This window comes from Narcine bancroftii, chromosome 2, assembly GCF_036971445.1.
Source record: "Narcine bancroftii isolate sNarBan1 chromosome 2, sNarBan1.hap1, whole genome shotgun sequence".
Classification (NCBI taxonomy): domain Eukaryota; kingdom Metazoa; phylum Chordata; class Chondrichthyes; order Torpediniformes; family Narcinidae; genus Narcine; species Narcine bancroftii.
The window spans coordinates 43518870-43541114 of record NC_091470.1 but is presented as its reverse complement, the minus strand read 5'-3'; the positions used below and the strand labels follow the sequence as shown (position 1 = coordinate 43541114).

At 40.3% G+C, this 22245-nt stretch overlaps 1 protein-coding gene across 4 annotated transcripts in view; it reads right to left on the bottom strand.

The window, feature by feature from the left end:
• rcor1 (REST corepressor 1) overlaps positions 1-22042 on the bottom strand; it is a 90559-nt gene extending 68517 nt beyond the window's left edge. For 3 of the 4 annotated variants that reach the window (XM_069916458.1, XM_069916459.1, XM_069916461.1), the window contains exons 1-2: positions 21722-22042; positions 21566-21622 (exon numbers count right to left, since the gene is read on the bottom strand). In XM_069916458.1, the coding sequence (XP_069772559.1) occupies positions 21566-21622; positions 21722-21863 (199 nt within the window). In that variant the 5' untranslated portion in view covers positions 21864-22042. The remainder of the gene's footprint in view (positions 1-21565; positions 21623-21721) is intronic. The other variant, XM_069916460.1, reaches the window with a different exon arrangement.
• Positions 22043-22245: the final 203 nt, after the last annotated feature.

Sequence of the window (22245 nt, the reverse complement as noted above, 5' to 3'; positions counted from 1 at the left end):
AGCAGGTAGTGAAAACTGCCCAATGGATTGTTAGAATGCAATTGCCTACCTTCAAATCTAACTATAGGAGACGATGTTTGGACAGGGCAAGGAATATCATTAAAGACGCAACACACCCTAACCATGAACTATTTACTCTCCTACCATTGGGCAGACGCTTATAGGAGCCTTCGTTCGAGAACTACCAGATTTAAAAAGAGCTTTTATCACGAACTTGTGATAATTCACAGCGTTGAGCGGTGCTGCACTTGTATTTCAGATTCAGTAATTTTTTTAAAAACAATTTATTTTAGAATATTGCGGTCTTATAACATATGTTGTGTTTTTTTTTGTTGCATGTGTTTGTTGTATTTTATATTCTGGTCGATGCCAATATGATTCATTGGCTGGTATACCAGCATAATGTCAATAAAGAGCATCAATATCGAAGGAGAATAAAGAAAAAACACTCCACTCCTCAATCTCGTGCTCCTAATTGACAAGCAAGAACTAGCATCCATTTGGCACAGTTACAAAGAGCCAACAAGCAACCAGTTGAATACAGGTAAACCCTGACTTACGATGATGGGGTTTGGTTCCAGAACTTGCATCGTAAGTCAGGGTCTATCTGTAAGCAGTGGAAATAACAGGAGCTTACACAAATAGACCCAATCTTGATGCAAGTGTAGAAACAATTGCAACCCCCTCTCCCGCACTCATCTCTTACGGTGCTGCTAACTAGGGGCAGTAGTGTCACCTCGCAACCTACATCTGGAAGTGCGCACCCTGGGTGTTCTAGTTTTCTCCCTCCCCAGTGATCTCAATCTGCAAGCGCTCTCACTCTCTTCCTCCGCAGGAACAGCAATCTGCATTTAAAAATGGCGTTGGACGATCATCCATCAACGCACATTTCCTTGACGTCACTACAGAAGGAAAAGCAACCGCGTTGATACAGGTAGACCCGGACTTGCCTTTATTCTAAATGGATTCTAATCATCGTAACTTTCAAAATATCTTAAGTTTGACAAGGGTGTATCTATACAACTGTAGACACATTTATGATTCTCTGAAAGCAGGACGCCACTACTATATTTACAGATGCTCATGGGAAGCAATTCTTCTTTGGCTTGGCTTCGCGGATGAAGATTTATGGAGGGGGTAAATGTCCACATCAGCTGCAGGCTCGTTTGTGGCTGACAAGTCCGATGCGGGACAGGCAGACACGGTTGCAGCGGTTGCAGGGGAAAATTGGTTGGTTGGGGTTGGGTGTTGGGTTTTTCCTCCTTTGCCTTTTGTCAGTGAGGTGGGCTCTGCGGTCTTCTTCAAAGGAGGTTGCTGCCCGCCAAACTGTGAGGCGCCAAGATGCACGGTTTGAGGCGATATCAGCCCACTGGCGGTGGTCAATGTGGCAGGCACCAAGAGATTTCTTTACGCAGTCCTTGTACCTTTTCTTTGGTGCACCTCTGTCACGGTGGCCAGTGGAGAGCTCGCCATATAACACGATCTTGGGAAGGCGATGGTCCTCCATTCTGGAGACGTGACCCACCCAGCGCAGCTGGATCTTCAGCAGCGTGGACTCGATGCTGTCGACCTCTGCCATCTCGAGTACTTCGACGTTAGGGATGAAAGCGCTCCAATGAATGTTGAGGATAGAGCGGAGACAACGTTGGTGGAAGCGTTCTAGGAGCCGTAGGTGATGCCGGTAGAGGACCCATGATTCGGAGCCGAACAGGAGTGTGGGTATGACAACGGCTCTGTATACGCTTATCTTTGTGAGGTTTTTCAGTTGGTTGTTTTCCCAGACTCTTTTGTGTAGTCTTCCAAAGGCGCTATTTGCCTTGGCGAGTCTGTTGTCTATCTCGTTGTCGATCCTTGCATCTGATGAAATGGTGCAGCCGAGATGGGTAAACTGGTTGACCGTTTTGAGTTTTGTGTGCCCGATGGAGATGTGGGGGGGCTGGTAGTCATGGTGGGGAGCTGGTTGATGGAGGACCTCAGTTTTCTTCAGGCTGACTTCCAGGCCAAACATTTTGGCATGCAGCCATCTTCAGCGCAAACTCCGGGAGATCCAAAATGAGTGGTGGACTAGCCTCGCCAAGCGAACCCTGCTCAGCGCGGACATTGGCGACTTCAGGGGTTTCTACGAGGCTCTAAAGGCTGTGTACGGCCCCTCACCCCAAGTCCAAAGCCTGCTGCGCAGCTCAGACGGCAAAGTCCTCCTCAGCGACAAGATCTCCATACTCAACCGATGGTCAGAACACTTCCAATCTCTTTTCAGTGCCAACCGCTCAGTCCAAGATTCCACCCTGCTCCAGCTCCCTCAACAGCCCCTAAGGCTAGAGCTGGATGAGGTCCTCACCCAGGATGAGACATATAAGGCAATCGAACAACTGAAAAGTGGCAAAGCAGCAGGTATGGATGGAATCCCCCCAGAGGTCTGGAAGGCTGGCGGCAAAACTCTGCATGTCAAACTGCATGAGTTTTTCAAGCTTTATTGGGACCAAGGAAAACTGCCTCAGGACCTTCGTGATGCCACCATCATCACCCTGTACAAAAACAAAGGTGAGAAATCAGACTGCTCAAACTACAGGGGAATCACGCTGCTCTCCATTGCAGGCAAAATCTTCGCTAGGATTCTCCTAAATAGAATAATACCTAGTGTCGCCGAGAATATTCTCCCAGAATCACAGTGTGGCTTTCGCGCAAACAGAGGAACTACTGACATGGTCTTTGCCCTCAGACAGCTCCAAGAAAAGTGCAGAGAACAAAACTAAGGACTCTACATCACCTTTGTTGACCTCACCAAAGCCTTCGACACCGTGAGCAGGAAAGGGCTTTGGCAAATACTAGAGCGCATCGGATGTCCCCCAAAGTTCCTCAACATGATTATCCAACTGCACGAAAACCAACAAGGTCAGGTCAGATACAGCAATGAGCTCTCTGAACCCTTCTCCATTAACAATGGCATGAAGCAAGGCTGTGTTCTCGCACCAACCCTGGGAAGCAATAGCAAAGGTACAAACAGGCAGGTGGAATTGCTGTATGGATACCAGATGAAATTTAATGCTTAAAAAATTAGGAATCACTTTTTTGTTAAGAAGAATAAAAGGGGTATTAATAATCTGAATTCTTATCAAATACAAGAACTGAAATAGTCAGAGTACAAGACCAAAAGCAATAATAAACCTTGATTAAGGCCTGCTTCAGCAATAAGTATTGTGTCTAGTTCTCATTCCCACCCCCCTTCCCCCCCACTTTTGAAAGATGCAAAGGGTATATGGAGCAATCAAACTGGATTAATTAAAATGATCCCAGAGATGATGGATTTTGATTACTTAGGAAAGTTGGGATTGCACCAGAGAGGAGGAGGAGATTTGAAAGAGTTTTTATATCAGGAAGGTCGACAGCAGAAGGATACCTGTCATATTGGCAGTGATCAAGAAGTAGAGATAAAGAATGACAGTGAGTTTGTCAAAAGACAAGAAAGTGTTGAGGTAAACCCCTTTCTTAGCAAGTGATTAGGATGTGGGATAGAGGCAAATTTGATTAAGAAAGCTGGACAAGAATCTGAAAGGAAAGTATTCTCAGGGCTCTTGGAGAGAGACCAACTGAATTCCCTTTATATGGTCCTTTGGAAAATGAAGGGCTAAATGGCCTCATTTCATGCTATAATCATAAAGTGCGATGACTATTTACAATGCAAACATTATTTCCAGCAGAAACAGATGCAATAAACTGGAACCAAGCTACAAATAATAAGAATGGGCTTGTCTTTGTCACAATTCCATGACTGAAAAATTCTGCTCATCTAATTTTGTATTAAACATATTTGAACAACGTTGTGACACTTCACAGCAAAAGGTGTGTCGAGGTAGTACTAAAAGCCACGATGCATACAGAAACTGAAATGTTTTCCGAAGATGCTGTTAACAAGAAACATTTGGATGGGAAATGGGAGGTGTGAAGGATAGATTATAGGTCAGTGGGGGGGGCGCCAGATGTAATACAGTGGGAGTTGGGCAGAGATATCCCCAGGGTTCTCTCACAACACATGAATACCAGAGAAAGGAAAAAGTACAGTCTCACCCAGCTAGATGGCAGTGGTGAGGTATATTGTGGTCAACAACCTCAAAATCTGCAAACTAATCATGGTTAAGATCATTTATTTTATCTGTATTCCAGTAGCAGAAAAAGGTCAATGTGGACACAAAAGCAAGGTCAGTATTGTGAGTGGTAGATATTGGAATGCAGAATTCAGAAAATATGTGAGGTCAAGAAAAGAAAGTGTGGAGATAGGTTGGCACTTTGCAAAGGAGGGCATTTAAAAAATAAATTCAGGACAGATTTATATTTATTAACTACATCAAATAGAGGAGGCAGAAACATTGGATGGTCATTAATTCTTAATCGGAATAAAATCAAGAGACCAGGGAAGTTTGTGGCAGTAGTGTCAGGGGAAAGCTTGGTGCTGGACTCTTAAGGAAAGGGAAGCAGTTGTACTATTAGGATGGTCTCATTTCTTGTAGCCAAAGTCAAAAGCTACTTGCTCTCATTTTTGAAAGTACCAGAAATAAGGGTTTGAGGGTAAAGTGTATACAAATTCCTGGATAATCCTGAAACAAGAAGAATTTTGGCAGATGAAAGCAGATTCCCGAAGTACTTTCCGTGGGCCAGTTAGATCTGTTGGTGAATAGCAAAAGCAGTTGCGTGTTCAATCTATGCCTCATGGCCTCTCAAAGAGATGGGGACGTGTTTATGCCAGAGGGCATCTGGTGGTGCACTGGCAGAACTGCTGCCTCACGATGCAGGTTCAATCGTGACTTCCAATACTTTTAGAGTTTGCCCTTTCCCCACAACCTCATGGGCTTCCTCCCATGTCAAAAATGTTCATCTTAATCAGCTACCATAAATTACTCCTTTTGTGTAGGTGGGCTCGTTGAAGGGAATGCAGGGAGAATAAAATTAAATTTGTATAGGATTGGCACAAATGGGCATCTGAAGGTCAGCATAGATCTGGCAAACCAAAGGCCTGTTTCTGTGCTGTGGAAGCAACTGAGAAAGAAAATAACAGTTTTCACCATGATCAAGGCAGCAAACAGAGGTGCAGATTGATAAAAAATTATCTGTAACTGGAGGGCCAAAACTGAAATAGGTTTTACAAATGAGCTAGGGAATAAGTACATTCAGGTTTATGAATTAGGAGCGGGTCTCTCCACTACAGCAGGTCAGTGATGTTGATAGCAGAAAATTGAGATGGCATAAAGTGGTTAGAAATAAATCAAGCTTGCATTCAGAACAGCAGATTAGTGCATGTGCAAATGGATCCAGGACAGGATGCATTGATTTGGATATCTGGAAAGAATTGGAATACATAGATTCTGGTTATAAATGAGAAAGGAGAATTTAAATAAAAATTTAAAGTATGTTATAGGATAAAACTGTCATTCATTGGATAGGGAATTGCCATGACTGTTGCACCTAACTTGAGGCAATCAAGTGCCAAAGTGTCAGAGAATGCAATGAGATGGCACTTATGGGACTCAAGATCCAAGAGGTAAGCAGTCACTCCACTCTTTAAATCATTCTTTCATTGGATACATTTTGAGCTGCACTGTTTTTAAAACTCTATAATTTCTCCCAGAACCTCTGGATGCTTTTTTCCCCTCTTAAAATTAACAAATTTTTATGTATTTTCACAAGACTTCTTTACCTGCCCTATCACCACTTTGTTTGTCTCACTGTACATAAAAACAATCCTGTGAAGCACCTTGGGACATTTTACTCCATTAAATACATCATTGCTATTGGGATATAGTATGAAAACCAAATGTTAAATCTTCATTTAATGATCACAACAAATCAATGACAACTTAGTTCAGAGGGTCGTAACAGTTAAGAACACGACAATACTTCTGCATATTTTCCAGGCAATGTTTCCTCAGTTTTCTTGGAAATGAGAAGTAATCCAGATCAACCCACAATATTGAATTAGTAAATACATCTAGAAAACCCATTATAATTGGTCAACTCAAGAGTATTACAAGTAGCAAGTACACAGAATAATTTAATTTAATTTAGTAGCACCACCACTGACCAAAAGCAGCCATTCTCTACAGGAGCCCAATGGACCCCTCTGAGAACCACAGCCCAATTAAACAAAAGCCTCGTTTTCTTTTTACCTCACATAATCAACATATGGGGATAAAGTTCAACCATTGGAAAAATGCCCTCCATCACCTTGCTTGACTGTACAAGTATGCTGAATGGAATAAACTTCATAAATTTGGCAGTTTAAAACCAGTAATCTCATAACCTGGCGTATTCCTCAGGCAAAGGATCAACAAGATGAGTGGACAAATATATCAGAAAGATCAAAGACAAATGTAAAAAGGAGAATTTTCAGGCATGGGGTGATACTTGGATCAGAATTTATTGTCATAAACAAGTCATGAAATTTGGTGTTATGTGGCCACATAGTGCAAGCATTCATAATGTAACTATCTTTCAACTTTATTAAAAAATAAAAATAGTGCATGAAAAGTGCAGCGTCTTTGGTTCATTCAGGAATCTGATGGCAGCAGAGAAGAAGCTGTCCCTCTGCGGTTGAGTGCTTTTTAGGCTCCTATACTCCTCCCCACCCCCCAACCGATGGTAGCAGAGTGAAGAAGGTGTGGCTTAGGTGGTGGGGGTCTGAGCATAACGGCTGCTTTTTTAAGACACCGCCTCATTTAGATATCCTCGATGAAGTTTGGTGCCTGTGATGTGGCAGGCTGAGTTAACAACCCGAGAGTTTATTCTCGTCTTGAGAGCTGGCGCCTCCATACCAGGCAATGATGCAACCAACCAGAATGCTCTCCACGGTTCACTTGTAGAAGTTTGAGTCTTCTATGACATATCGAATCTCCTCAAAGTATAGCCGCTGGCAAGCCTTCTTTGTGTTGTATTTTGTATTCTGGTCAATGCTAATATGATTCATTGGCTGGTATACCAGCATAATGTCAATAAAGAGCATCATATCGAAGGAGAATAAAGAAAAAACACTCCACTCCTCAATCTCGTGCTCCTAATTGACAAGCAAGAACTACCATCCATTTGGCACAGTTACAAAGAGCCAACAAGCAACCAGTGAATACAGGTAAACCCTGACTTACGATGGGGTTTGGTTCCGAGATTTGTAGAGCTGCAACATGACCTCTTGACTCAAATTCAATCCCCCAACTAATGAAGGGATGGTCTGAGTTTTTCCAATTTTACCAATATCGACTGGGCTTCTTTATTACAAGGGGCTTAAAGGACAGATGCCAAACTGAGTGAATTCTACAGAATTCTGGCTACAGTCATTCTTAATACAACTGCAGAAGAATAGTAAATGCCTGCCTGCCCAGCAGCTTAGTATGGTGAATAAATAAACAATATTGCTTTCCTGGTTATGGCTCACTGACCATCCATTTAAAACTACCATGATTCTACTTCACAAGACCATAATCATGGGTCTACTAAAAGCAAAAGTCTGGGCAAAGTAAATAAAATTAATGTGTGCAATCAGACCTCAAGTTAAGAAAATATTTAGATGAAGCCAACAGCTCAATATGATTTTAAAAACACAAAATGCTGGAGAAGCTCATCAGGTCCAACAGTGTCCTGTATGCAGCAAAGGTAGAAATACATTTCGGGCCTGAGCCCTTCATTAAGGTATGAGAAAATGCCAGCAGGCAGATCAGAAGGGTAGAGGGCGGGGTGGCAAAGGAAGGAGATAATAGGTGGATGAGGGGAGGGAGGGGACAGCAGCAATGAGGGGGAGAAGGGATGGCTGGGAGGGGAGAACTGAAAGACAATAGAGGGGGAGGGAGGCGAAAAGGCAAACAAGTTCAGCAGAAAGCACTGAAGTCATTATTAATGCCATCTGGTTGGAGAGTGCCCAGACAGAAGACAAGGTGTTCTTCTTCCAATCTGCAATGTTGTTACAGCACCAGAAACCAGAGTGTGAATCCGGCGCTGACTGTAAGGAATTTGTACGTTCGCCTCATGTCTGCGCAAATTTCCTCCCACCCTTAAAAATGAGGGTTATAGGTTAATTGGGCAAATAGGCTTGTGGGCCAAAGGATCTGTTACCATATAGTATGTCCAAATTTATAAATAACTACTGAGAATTAATTTCTCCCAGCTAATGGAATATTAAGTGTACTGTTATCAACCCATGCCATGAATGGATAAAGCCAAATTAATGTTTATCAAAGATGCCTGATTTATTTTTGTAAAAGGCTGAGCAGTTGTGATGAGTCACAGATTTTTAACATCTAATTTACAAGGCTGATCCCAAATAAAGAACAAATAAATGGACCCAAAGCTCCTTGTAAAAAGGAGCCTAACTCTTTTTCCAATCAATTATTGAGCTTGGTTTCATGTAAACTAAGGCAATAAACATTCCATTCTTTAATAACAAAGTATCTGATAATTATGGCAGTAAAAAGCTCCTCGAATTCATACCTATAACCATATCTAGAAATCACAAACTTATTTTTAATTTGAAAGCAGGGAAATGTTCTTAATGTTCTCAAATCAGAACAGTGGTCTCAATCATCAAGACCTCAGCAGAGTCAAGACGGGTTACACAAATTCTTCAGCGGTTAAAAGATAAAAGTTATCGTTTCACAATCATTTGTAACAGTATCCATCAAAAATCCAGAGATGCATTTCTACTGAACCTCTTAAATGGACTATAGAGGGAGAGAAACTAAAAGTGTGGTGAGCGAGGTAAAACTTGACCACAAGTAAATCACCTGTAGTTTGTAAGTATCAATTTAATGCGAGGGTAAAGGGGAGCCAATTTAAGTGTGGGGCATTTTTTTTTAAAAAAATGGGATTCATGCAAAATGGTTGGGTTGGATGCTGATAGCAACATTGAGTTGGTGACTGAAGAACCGGCTTCGATGCTCTGTGGGAGTGACATAGAATGAGCTCTTGCAAATCAAATGCAGGCTATTTCATAAAAAGGCAATGGAACACAAAGCTCAGAAATCATAAAAGAAGTTTCTGGAGGGATTCATAAACTGAATAGTTAATTGTGCAAATAGAACAAATACAATAGCTATGGACAAAAATAGGCAATTTGTCCCAAATTAGCACAATTTCTCTCTTCTATCTTTCCTTTTCATCTATTCAAGGATTTTTTTTTTAATTATAGAAAGAACTGCATGCAATCTGAGGAATTTAACACAGTGTGTGTGGAATATGTTCAATAGGAATAAACTAAAATTTGCATTGCCTTGCAAAGAGTTAGAGATTTTCTAATGCAACAGCACTAGAATTGGTAAAAGCTGGAGGAATGGCGCAAAACAAAGAGAATCAAGGTGTCATCGTTCAGCATTCAGGCTTCCCTGATCAGTTTGACACAAGCTTGGAGCTTTGACTTCAGTGGCTCTGGGTAATAGAGTAAAACAAGGTCTGGCTAGATTAGTAACATAAGTTTATTTGTCTAGAAACAAAACAGCCAACAACCATGTCCAAGAATACAGTACAATTCAGATTATCTGAAATGGTTGAGACCAGGCCTATGTCAGATAAACTTTTTTTTGGAGAACTGGTCATTTAAAAAAAAAACAGTAGCAACAACAAATCACTTGTATCGATATTTAATCAACAAACATTGGAAGGCTTTTCAAGCATTAAAATAATGTTTCTTTCTCAACAAAAGGTTGCTGGCAGCCACCTATCACGGACACCTCCCCATCGAGGCACAGTTCCTGCCTGGCAGACTAACATCCTGGTCAGTTCGGCTCTGAAAATTTTTTGGATAAATTAGGATGTCTGGTTTGTTTCAGATATCCTCATTTATCAGAAATTTTAATTTTTTTTTTGGAGAATCTGATTTTTCAGATAATTAGATAATATTTTAGCTCCAAATATTTAAGTGAACAATTTCTCAATTTGATATTGAAATTTGCTGGATTAGCTCTCACAATGACTGCTCTTGGGACACAACAATACTGGCTTTTAATAGTTTTTAAGACAGACACAGTGGCCTTGTGACAACCTCTGCTTGATGTAGAAAATACTATCTAAATGTAGAAAGAAGTACATTGAATTTTGAAAGACAAATAAAAACCCATTTACCAATCATAATTTGTGCAAATCAAAATCTATCTTTATTCACATCCTGCCTTAAACTCCCAAACATCTAGTTTTTTTTTACAAAAACCATTGGCATTTAAAAGTTATTACATAGAAATCAGATTTTTAAATGACCAATGGCTGATAAACCTCCAAGAAAATATGCACCATCTGATAGTTGTTGTCAGTCCAAAACACTATGAATTCAGAAATAAAATTTGAAAAATAAAGCTCTAGTGTATATTTAAACCAAACACAGCCAAGTTATTACCAAACAATTACAGCTACAAACTCGAATAACAAATACCAAGGAACAATAGCAAATTCTTCCGTGTAATGCTTTTTTCCCCCACTGTGAGAAACAAAAGTAGAAGACAGATCTTCCAATACATGCAAAAAAGATTTTTATTGTTAAAGGGATTGCAGTGAAAAAGATTTGATTATGACATTCTATCAGGTGGCTTAAGGATTTTTTTGGACATTGTTTTGTACAAGCATATATATTAATTGAGGTGATATTATGACATGTAATTAAAATATTATTTGCCATGTATTTCACAAAAAACATGACCAAAGCTATCCAGTCAAAGGAAGAAATATTAGGTCAAAAATATAAGAAAAACAAAAGATTCAGAGAAACTAGAGAAGAAACCACTGTTATATAATTCACGGCCCATTGAGATCAGTTTCATTACATCTTATACTGGCCCTTCAGTCCACATGGCATAAGACTATGACCAAGACAAAATCCACTTTCCAGAAAACTTTCTTCTCACTTTAAAACTACTTCTCTTGCTTTCTGATGGCATAGTTCATGGTACTGATCAGAAACAGGCAAAATGCTGTTGGTAAGCGGCAGAGTAATGCTGGGAAGAAAATAGCATATCTAGATCAAAAGGTAAGCAATGTGGGAAAAAAGCCACAAGATTTGAAAGAGGAACACAAGGTAATCAAGAGTTGAATTAGGTTAGAAACCAGTCAGCATGGTGAGGTGCCCAGAGGCATTCTGGCAGAGGTCACCTTGGTCAATAGGAGAGTAAAAGGGACTTCAAAGCACCATATAACAGTTTATGGCATGGAAACAGGCCAAATCGGCCCTACAAGTCCATGCCAGTTCACTTGGCTCCCCTGCCTATTCTCTGTCAATAACCCTCTAAACCCCTCTTATCCATGTATATATCCAGCCTCCTCTTAAATGACTGCCTCAACTATTTCCACCGGAAGGTTATTCCTGAAGAAATATACAGAGATCCTTAAACCCTTCATTTAATAGACCAATTTCATTATTAAATGCAGATTATAAAATTATTGCAAAAATTTTGGCAAATATATTGACTAAATTGCAGCCTAAATTAATAAATATGGATCAAACAGGTTTTGTAAGAGAAAATGTAGCTAGATTACTTAGTATAATTCATTTAGCCCCCAAAAAAGAGCTGATTTGAGTGTGGCAATGACTTTAGATGCAGAAAAGGCATTTGATAGATTGGAATGGGGCTTTTTCTTTAAAGTGCTGGAAAAATTTGGATTTGGATTAAATTTTCCAAATTGGATTAGGGCATTATATAATAATCCTAAAGCTAAAGTATGACTAATGGACAAATATCTACACCAGTAGCTCTCAACCTTTTTCTTTTCACTCACATATCACTTTAAGTAATCCCTATGCCATCTGTGCTCTGTGATTAGTAAGGGATTGGTTAAGGTGGTATGCGATTGAGAAGGGAAGGTTGAGAATCACTGCTCTAGACCCAATTGTTACTGAAATACTTTGCTTGAAAAAAATTGTCATTGGCCCATTTCCTTTGGAGTTATGAAACCGTGCAAGTAAATTAGTTACGATTAAAAGTGGTTTTTAAACTTTTTCTTTCCACCTACATATCACCTGAAGCAATTCCTCATTATTCACAGAGCACCTATGGCACAGGGAATTCTTAAAGTGGTATGTGAGTGGGAAGTTGAGAACCACTGATCTACACAGTTTGAATTAGCTAGATCAAGTAGACAAGGATGCCCTCTATCTCCAGCTTTGCTTATTTTAGCCACAGAACCTCTTGCTCAACCAATTCAAAGTGGTTTGGAAATTAAGGATTTGGATTTAGGGTAGGTTAAGAAGAACATAAAATTAGTTTATTTGCAGATGATGTTTTAATATATTTGATTGAACTTGAGACATCTTTACAAAAATTGTATGTTCAATTGGAAAATTTCAGGTTATAAAATAAATTAGGGTAAAAGCTAAATTACGCCATTAATGGAAGGCGATTATACTCAATGTCAAAGGGATACTCAGTTTAAATGGCCAAAAGAGGGTATAAAATATTAAGGTATCTGTATGGATAATAATTTGAAAAATCAATACAATGTGATGGCGCACATACTCATGGCTTTAGCCAGCGCACACCTCAGGCAGACGTTATGTCACCGCCCACGCGGGGGTGGAGCTCACGCTGCCCTTAAAGGGGTGCACACGGGATTTGAAATAAATGGTCAATGAGAATCTCCAACGTGGTGGCTGAGAGTCTCTTCCATCGTAGCTGCCACTACAACAAAACAAAAAAATCAAGGAAGATTTTAAAAAGTATGAATTTACCTACAACTTTGATGAGAATGGTTAATTACATTAAGATGAATATATGTTTTCCAAACATTACCTATTTGAATCCTTCAAAATTTTTTTTCAAGAATTGAATAAATATGTCAGGAAATTCCTCTGGAGAGATAAAATGTCAAGAGTTTCTACAGAGAAGTTAATGTGGAAATATGAATTGGGAGGCCTACAGCTTCCTAATTTTAAAAATTATTACTGAGTCGCTCAAATTACATTTCTTGCTTTTTGTTTGAAAAAAAATCAGCATGGGTTAAAATAGGATTGAATAGAATAGCAGAGAAAAGCAGAATAATTTATATACAAGCGGAAATTGAAATTAATGGTTGGTGATGCACCATTACTAAAACATTTGATTAATATATGGAAAAAAATAAATGATGAAATTGGTTTAAGAGGATGTAATCACCCAAAATGCCTTTGATTCAAAATCTCCTTATATCTTTTCAAAGGATAATCAATTCCTGGATAGTTGGTTTTGTAAGGGGATTATAAATCTTTTAGATTTTTATGAAATGGGTCAATTAATGTAATTTGAGCAATTGAGAAATAAATATGGTGCAACTCATAGCACTCTTTTTTGTTATTTCCAACTAAGAGCATATTTGAGGGATACATTAGGTCCAACCATGCTGTTGCCTAGTTATTAGAAGAGGAATTGTTAAAAAGTTTACTTCAATTATATACTCTTTATTTCAAGTAGGAACTTTAAAGCAAGGAGTTCATAAGTCTAGACAAAGGTAGAACTAGATCTGAATATTGTAATTGATGAGCAAATATGAGCAGATCTATTGTAGGGATTTTATGATTAAAATTATCAATGCAAGATATAGATTAGTTCAGTATCATTTTTTTAATATCTTACACCATCGAAATTGAATAAATTAAAATCAGATTTATTGGATAAATGGTTTAAGTGTGGTGAAGATGTCCTAATGTAGACCTGTTAGGGTGGATTTATGAAATTTTTGGAACAAATTACAGGAGCTGTCTTTCCACAAAACCCAGACCTATTTTTAATAAGGAAATATTGAAGGAACAATGTCCAAATTAAAACTATCAATAGATATTTGTTCAAATAGTGTTGGCAGTGGTGAGGAAATGTATTGCAGTTACTAGATGGCATGCAGAAATTAAAAATTGTATTCCTTTGAAAAAAATTACATAGCTTGAGATGTACATCTTATATTTTTGCAAATTTGGCACCAATATACCCAAATATTGGGCTTAAATTTGTAATAACGTCCTTCCTGTCCCTCTAGACCCGTGAGATTTTCCTCAGCATTGTAATGAAGCATATTTAAGTGCATTAGACAACATCTTTGTGCAATCCTGAAAATTTCCTTGTTGTCTTTTCTTTCTACATTTATATAGCTGTATTATATCTTTTATATTGAGTATTTTAAGGGAGGAGGGTTTGAGAGGGAGGGAGTGAATACCATCATGTATTTAACTTTTGATTTGTTTCTTTTGCGATTTGTATTAATTCTGATTACAGCATGTATGGTGAAAATTTAAAATATTTTTAAAAATATACAGGGGCAGAAGGACCTCAGATTGGGAAAAAATTCCTGGATAGTTGGTTTTGTAAGGGGATTATAAATCTTTTAGATTTTTATGAAATGGGTCATCAGACTCCAAAAATTGCTGCATTAAGCTGAATGTTAATCACACAACCCATAAACCCAGTGACCAGTTAAACCAATCAGAAGGGTCTAGATCAAGCAAATCCCTCCAAGTATTAGAGGTAAGGGTACACTAGAGAGGGAAAATCAGAAGAGGAAAAAAAAACAAGGCAGATTTGTCTGGCATAGTAAAGGAAAATCCCAACAGATTCTAGAGGTATATTAGACCACAAGATGGAAGAGTAGAATCAGGCCGTTCAGCCAATCAATTATGCTTCACCATTCAAATCATGGCTGATGTATTTTTCCTTTCAACTCCATTCTCCAGCTTTCTACACAACCAAACTATTGACACCCTTACTAATCAAGAATCGATCAAACTATGACCCAATCTCCAGCAGCCCACAATCTGTTGCGAGTTCTTTGGCCTCAAGTTATCAGAAGGCTGCGACCTGTCGGGCTGGGTTCCTCGCCCGCAAGTCACCAACATCTCACAGCCTGTGTACACGCTCCTCATTGGTCTACCACAATCGCCCTTGGGGTTGTCTCCTCTGCTTCACCTTAATGGGGGTTGCTTTCCCCATTACTGGTACACAGAGTCGGTAAACCACCCCCCCAAGACTTTTGCTGAGCACAGGCCTGAGGTTGCATGATTTTAAATAAAAACCATCGGCTCCTCTAACAGGCCACATGAAGCAGGAGGACTGAGTAGTAGGGCCCTATGAGGGACCGCTGACTCTCTACTACCCACTCTCCCCAGGTCTGCACTGTTTTTTTTTAAAAACCTATGGGGAACTCTTTCACTTAGAAGAAAACTATATTAGCAGGTACAATTACAGGTTTCTAAAGGCATTTGTTCATATAAATGGATAGGAAGGGCTTGGAAAAATATGCCCAAAGTGACAATTTGGTCAGTGGAGAAGTTGGACACAAGGGCCTGATTATGCAACTTATTCAACTGTGGTGAATGCAACATAGGCTGGTCCCTTAAATGTAGGGTGGCATGAACAATGTAATGTTTAGTGCAATACCATTACAGTACCAGCAACCTAGAATCAAATCTGGCACCATCTGCCAGGAGTTTGTAAATTTTCCTACATCCCTATGAAAATCCTCTGAGTGTTCCAGTTTACTTCCATGTTCCAAAGATGTACAGTTAGTTGGTTAATTTTTCACGTGTAATTGGACAGCACAGTTTGATGGCAGCAAAGGTTCATTACTGTGTTCAATCTCCAAATCAAACTGAAGTGCAACTAAAACTGAGCCCTGACGACCTCCACCATCATGAAATGCTTCAAGTGTCTGGTGATGGAACACATAAAAGCACATCTCCCAGAAACACTGGACCCATTTCAATTCGCTGACAGATGGAACTTCTGCACAGATGATAAGAAATAGGAGCAGAAATTGGCCATTCAGTCCTCTGCTCACTATTAAACACGAGCTGATCTATTTTCCCATTCAGCCTTCTCCTCATAATCTTTGATGCCCTAGTTAATCAAGAACCCATCAATCTCTGCCTCAAATACACTCAATGATCTGGACACACAACCAATGTGGCAACAAATTCCACTAATTTACAACCCTCTGGCTAAAGAAATTGCTCCGCATCTTTGTTCTAAGCAGACGTCCTTCAATCCTGAAGTCCTAGACTCTCCCAACATGGGGAAACAACCTTTCTACATCTACTCTGTTCATGCCCATGAACATTCAAAATGCTTCAATGAACCCCCCCCCCACCCCCCCGATTCTCCTAAATTCCAACAAGTACAGGCCAAGAGATATCAAAAGCTCCTCAAACGATAACCCTTTCATTCCTGGAATCATCTTTGCGACCTCCTTTGAACCCTCTCCAAACTCAGCACACCCTTTCTTAAACAAGCCCAAAACTGCTCATAATACTCCAAGTGGGGTCTCACCAGTGCCTTACGAAGCCTCAAAAAAAAATCCCTGCTCTTATTCTATTCTTCTTAAAATTAATGCCAGTAATGCATTTGCCTTCTTCACCACTGACTCAACATGAAAGTTTACCTTTAGGCTATCCTGCACAAGGACTCCCAAGTCCCTTTGCATAGAAGTACAGTGAAACCTCGTTAGAACGTGCTTCGTTAATCCGCAGAATCGCTTATAGTGCAGGTGTCTGTGGACCCAAAACTGCTAAGAGGCGGGCTGATGATAATCATCCCACGACCCAACTCCCCGCTGCCTGACAGCCCCCCTCCCCAGCTCCGACGTCCTGCGCCCGCCGCCCCTGCACCTGTTCCGCAACTTGGCTGTAACGCAGTATTATATCTTCAACCCCAATTACCGCGCTCTAACAAGGTTTTACTGTATTTTCAATTTTCTCCCCATTTAAAAATTATTCTGCCTGCTTATTTTTTTTAATATTAAAGTGCATGACCGAACAATTTCCAACATGGTATTTTATTTGCTATTTCTTTCCCATTCTCCTAATCTATCCAAGACCTTCTGCAGTCTCCCCATTTTCTCACCGTTATCTGCTCCTCCTTTGATTCATTTGTAAACTTGGCCATAAAGCAATTCACTTCTTAATCTAAATCATTAATACACAACAAAGAGAAACAGCCCAATATCAACCCCTGTGGGACACCAACCAACACCATCCCAACCAAAATATAATCCCTGTATTGCAACTTTCTGTTTCCTGCCAATCAATGCTCTACCCACTCTAGTATGTTTTCCTGTTGTACCATGGGCTCTTATCTTGTTAAGTAGCATCATGTGCAGAACCTTGTCAAAGGCCTTAAAATCCAAATACACATCTACTGCATCTCCTTTATCTAGCCTGCTTGTTATTTCTTTAAAGAATTCCAACAGATGCTATAATCTCATCCCTCCACTGTGTCCTGTCCCACCTGGAGGATGATGCCTTACACCAGGCTGTTGTTCATCAACTTCAGCTCGGCGTTCAATATGATCACACCCCAGAGGCTCATGGAGAAGCTGTCGTTGCTGGGACTCAACACAACTCTTTGTAACTGAATTCTGGACCATGGAAAAACAACCGTCTTGGTTGACAGCAGAATGTCAAGCACCATTAATCTGAGCACTGGTGTACACTGTGTGCTCAATCCATTCTTGTTCATGTTACTGATCCATGACTGCAACACCAGATCCAATAAAGTCATCAAGTTTGCAGAAGACACGACAGTACTTGGCCTCATCAGAAATAATAAGTCATACTGCAGAGAAGAGGTTGAAAGCCTCGTGCAAGAATAGCAACCCAAGTTCAACATGGACAAGACAAAGAAAATGACAGCAGACTTCAGGAGGATCAGGAACGACGCCCTCCATTACACATTAATAGCTTCATAGAGCACCAGATTCCTTGGGAGGCCATTTAAGAAGGAACCTATCCATGATAAACACCTCACTTATCATGAAGGCACTAAAGCAACTGCACTTATTGAGAAGACTGAAGCAGGTAAGGCTACCAACCACCATTCTGCCAACTTTCCACAGGAGCTCTTCCAAAAGTGTCCTGGTCATCTGCATCACAGTGTGGAACAGTTGCTGTAGAGCAGGGGTGGCCAACCTTTTAACTTTTAATTTAGATATACGGTACGGTTACAGACCATTTAACTTGCCCAATTAACCTAGACCCCCAGTGCGAACTCATGGCTGAAACAGCCTGTTACTGTGCTACATGTCTAAATTAAAAATTAAAAGGTTGGCAACTGCTGCTGTAGAGCATCAGATCAGAGGACAATCAACAAGACCATAAGAGCAGCAGAATCAAGGGTGTTTTCCCCTCCTCACCGCACTATCCGCGCAATTTACGGGGATGGTTGCAAGGAGAGCATGCAAAATCAGCGAGGACCTATATTGCCCGCACACAGCAGCTTCCCGCTAGTCCAACTGGGAAAGAGATACAGGAGGATCGGAGCCAAAACCACCAGGCTGAGAAACAGTTTCTTCCCACAGGCAATGAGACTGCTGAATGGCGATGAACCACTTGTACAAACCCTTCATGATTTTGTTTTTTAAAAAGCAGTAATATTTATTTTAATATTTGTATATACATACGGTGCATACTTTTCATTTGGCTGTATGCATGTTATGTCAGCATGTGCGTTTGCCATGTTTTGCACCAAGGACTGGAGAATACTTGTGTCAGGTTATATTTGTACAATCAGATGATAAATGAATGTACTTTTTCTTTGAAGAGTTCAAGTTTACAAATACTAAAAAAGTAAATTAAAATTCCTACCTTCAGAGGCAAAAAATCACAAGGTAGCAGAATCATAGCACTTAAGATGGTACATTTTAATGAGACTCAACCTCAAATAGTGTTGACCATGTTAATACATTATTCTGAACAGCCTATTTGAAGTTGCTCCTCCAAGAAACCATTATAGAAGCAAAGAAATAACTTGCATTCATCAACCATCATTTTTACCTTCAGCCAATGACCAAGCACCAATTTCTCCCAAGGCCTTACTACCACTGCAGAACAAATGACCACAAACTATTTTTTGATAAATCTGTGGATTAAAAATCTGAAGAACACCATGCTGAATAGCACCATGAGGTTTTTAAATCTATATAATGGGGTATCATCTTAACATCTCAATCACAAGATTGCACCAAAGTTTCAGAACTTCTTCAGTTGTGAATTAATGTTAGCTTTATTCATCCATGGAACTTGAGAGGTACCAAAGGGCAAAGCTGATTCTGTATAATCAGGACTGTGAATGAGCCGCCACATTCTGAACTTCATGCAAGTTAATTAACAGCAACAAAACATATTCTGAACCAAAACAGACCATTTTCCTTTCAATCAACAATCATTGCCTACGTAAATATGGGCAAATTCACATCAGCAGCAAATTAAATGCCACTTTAATCTGTTATTTTTGAATACAAAATTTATATTACATTTAAAAAATAAAATTACCTCATCCAGCTTTGCACCTGGCAACAAAGTGAATAAATAATACACTAACTGGCCACTTTACACTCTTATTCCCTCGTCATTTGGAAAATAAAGCTTTTTCAATTTACTCTTCACTCCCAGACCCACGCTCAATGTCTCCTTGATGCATTCTTTCCATCGCACCTACATTTGCCTCAAGCTAGAAACAAGCCAGCATTTCATATACTGCATTTCTATGACCATTTTAGACTAATTTCAACTTCTTAAACGGAAGCATCAAGATAATTCCACATGACTTGTAATTACCACCTAAACTTCTTGTTTCATTTCACTAGCAAAACTTAAGATAGATTTACTCAGAAGGACACCTTAAACTCATTGGTTCCACTTAGAAAATTACCCTCAAATTCAATTTCATAAATTGATTCAAATTTCTAGCATCTTATAGTAACTTGCACATCCTCTACTCCTATTTAAATAGGGTCAGAAACAGGTAACCAAAATTAAACCATTTAGAATAAAATCAACTTTATGGCAACCACGATCATAACTTCATATTTTATTGTTCATCTTAGAACAACATTTCCCAACCATGGGTTTGTTACAAGTGAACTGTGAAGACAAATATGAATGATATATATAATGTAAATATAATGTCCAAATCTAAAATTCCTTTATGTCAATAGTCTGAGAAGGGACATGCTACTGGTGATCCATGGATTTGCTATAGGTAAGGAACACAAAGTCATCTCTGGATGAGAAATGGTCAAGAACTACTGCTGAACATTTTATAGTAAAATGAAACGGACATTAGATTCCTGAATTGGTCTTGTTCTTCCTCAAATTGTTTTTATAAATTCACTCAATGGACATTGCAGTTTTAACGCTGCTACATTTACAAATTACTTGCTCAGCATTAACATTTAAAATCAGATCCATGTCCTTTTCAAACTCTAGGTACTTTTGTTTTAATTAAAGCGATGTTTAAAATAATTAATTTGGAGGAAATTGTTGCATAAAGATTTTGATTAACAGATTTTCTTTTCCATTACAGTCATCTTTGAAACAATATCCAAATTTGTATCATCTGTTGAATCCATGACTTCCCAAATTTTCTGTCGGAACATTTAAATTCTACTCTGGGGTCAGGTCTAACTAGTTCATAATTCTTAGCCAACTATCTCCTATCTAGAAATCGTAACATACAGTACCTAATTCGTATCAAAATTCAAGTTGATTCCCTGGATTCCTTCGAGCAGTTTGAGCAATCGGGAGCAAGAACAGAACAACCCCAAGTTCAAACACTTTGCTGATGAACCAGTAGCCTTCACAAATAGAAGAGGCGAGAACATAAAAATTGAAATGCAACCCCCAAACTGGCCAACCCAACCCATACCCAGTGAAGCCAGATATCCTCAAAATTGTGAGAAGCTAGAAAGATACTCAATGAAGTAAACTACCTGGATTTTTTTTTTCAAAGCCAACTTTTTGTCAAATTGAAAGTCTTGTGTGAGATTCCCACTGTAAACTTAACATACAAGCCAACAGTACATCCAGATTAAAAGAAACCGATTGATCAACTTTTAATTCCCTTCGGTCTAGCATGTTTAATAAGAAAAACCTCCAGCATCGCTTGCAGCGAGTGGCCTCATTGTTTTTTTTTATTATTGCTCGCACATGCGCCCAGTGTTAAATAATGCAGATTTTAAAAATGCACGTTAGTGGGGTTTTTTTTTAAAAAAGTCGACCTGACCTGGAACGATACAACCCCACAATAACAGTAGTCTTAAAAGATTAAATCTGTTTAAATGCCCCCCTCTTCATCCCCCCCCCACCCCCTCATGATCCTCATTCACAGCGAATGTGAAAGTAACCGCACCTGAAACGGGGGGTTGGGGGGGGGGGGAGTTTCACAAATCACCCAAAGAGCGACATCAAATCCAGGAAGCAAAAAGAAAAGAAAATATATAAACTTTTGAACACGCAGAATAATACGGGGACACTATTTCGGTTTTATTCAGGGTGGGGTAGGAAATGATGATTTAGGTGGAAGCACGCCTGCAGAACACGCTGCTATTCTCAGTGCGAACAACAGGGGAGGGGAGAAGGTGGGGGGGGGGGGGGGGGGGGCGAATTATCCATCTATTCCCATTCTGCCCCTATTGATCTTCTGGAGCTTGGGATCACCTTTACCAACTCTTCTCAGGGTGACCTAGAAAGGAACCTGCCCCCCACCCCCTTCCCCTCCCCCCTCAGAACGAGCCTCTCCTCCTTTATTCAATATATGGGGGAGGGAGAAATGATAATGAGTTCCACACATGAAGCAGATGGAAGTGAAGAACTCACCGGCATCGTAATCAGGGACCAGCGCCTGATACTGGGAACCCACGCGCATTCCTCCACCTGTAACAAGTAGTTAAAACACACGCATCTTATTAAAATTAAATGACCGGGCGATGTCGCTCACAAGTCCGTTCGAGGCTACCGAAACGCTGCCGGTACCGTGCTCGTCCTCGGAGCCGCTGCTCGCCTCCTCCCAGGAGTTATTGCCGTTGGTCGCGGCTCCCCCTGCAAAACTTTTCGCCCCGTTCCTTCCTCTTCTTTTGCCCGAGACCTCGGGCCCTTTCTCGATCATGGTCGGCATTGTGGGCGGCGCGCCCTGTGGGGGCGCCGAGACCCTGGGAGTTGCGCGAAACTTTGCGCTGCTCGGGCTCAGTGTCAGCGGGCGGGCGGCGGAGAGTTCGAGGCACAGTCAACCCGCCCACCTCCACCAGCGCCGCTCCGCTCGACGCCGCCGGCCGCACTCCCGCAACGCACCCCAACCTGATCGCAACCTCGTCCCGCCCTCCCCATTGGCCGGTCCGCAGTCCTCCTCACTCCACTGGTGACGTCCCGTGCCAATCAAACGCCTTTTCCCACCCGCCCCCTCGCTAAGTTAGGTTGAGTGCACACTGTACGTGGGTCTTCAATGACTCCGCCACCCTTGGTGCCTGCGAACTCAGTCTCATCACTTTAACTTTATTTTC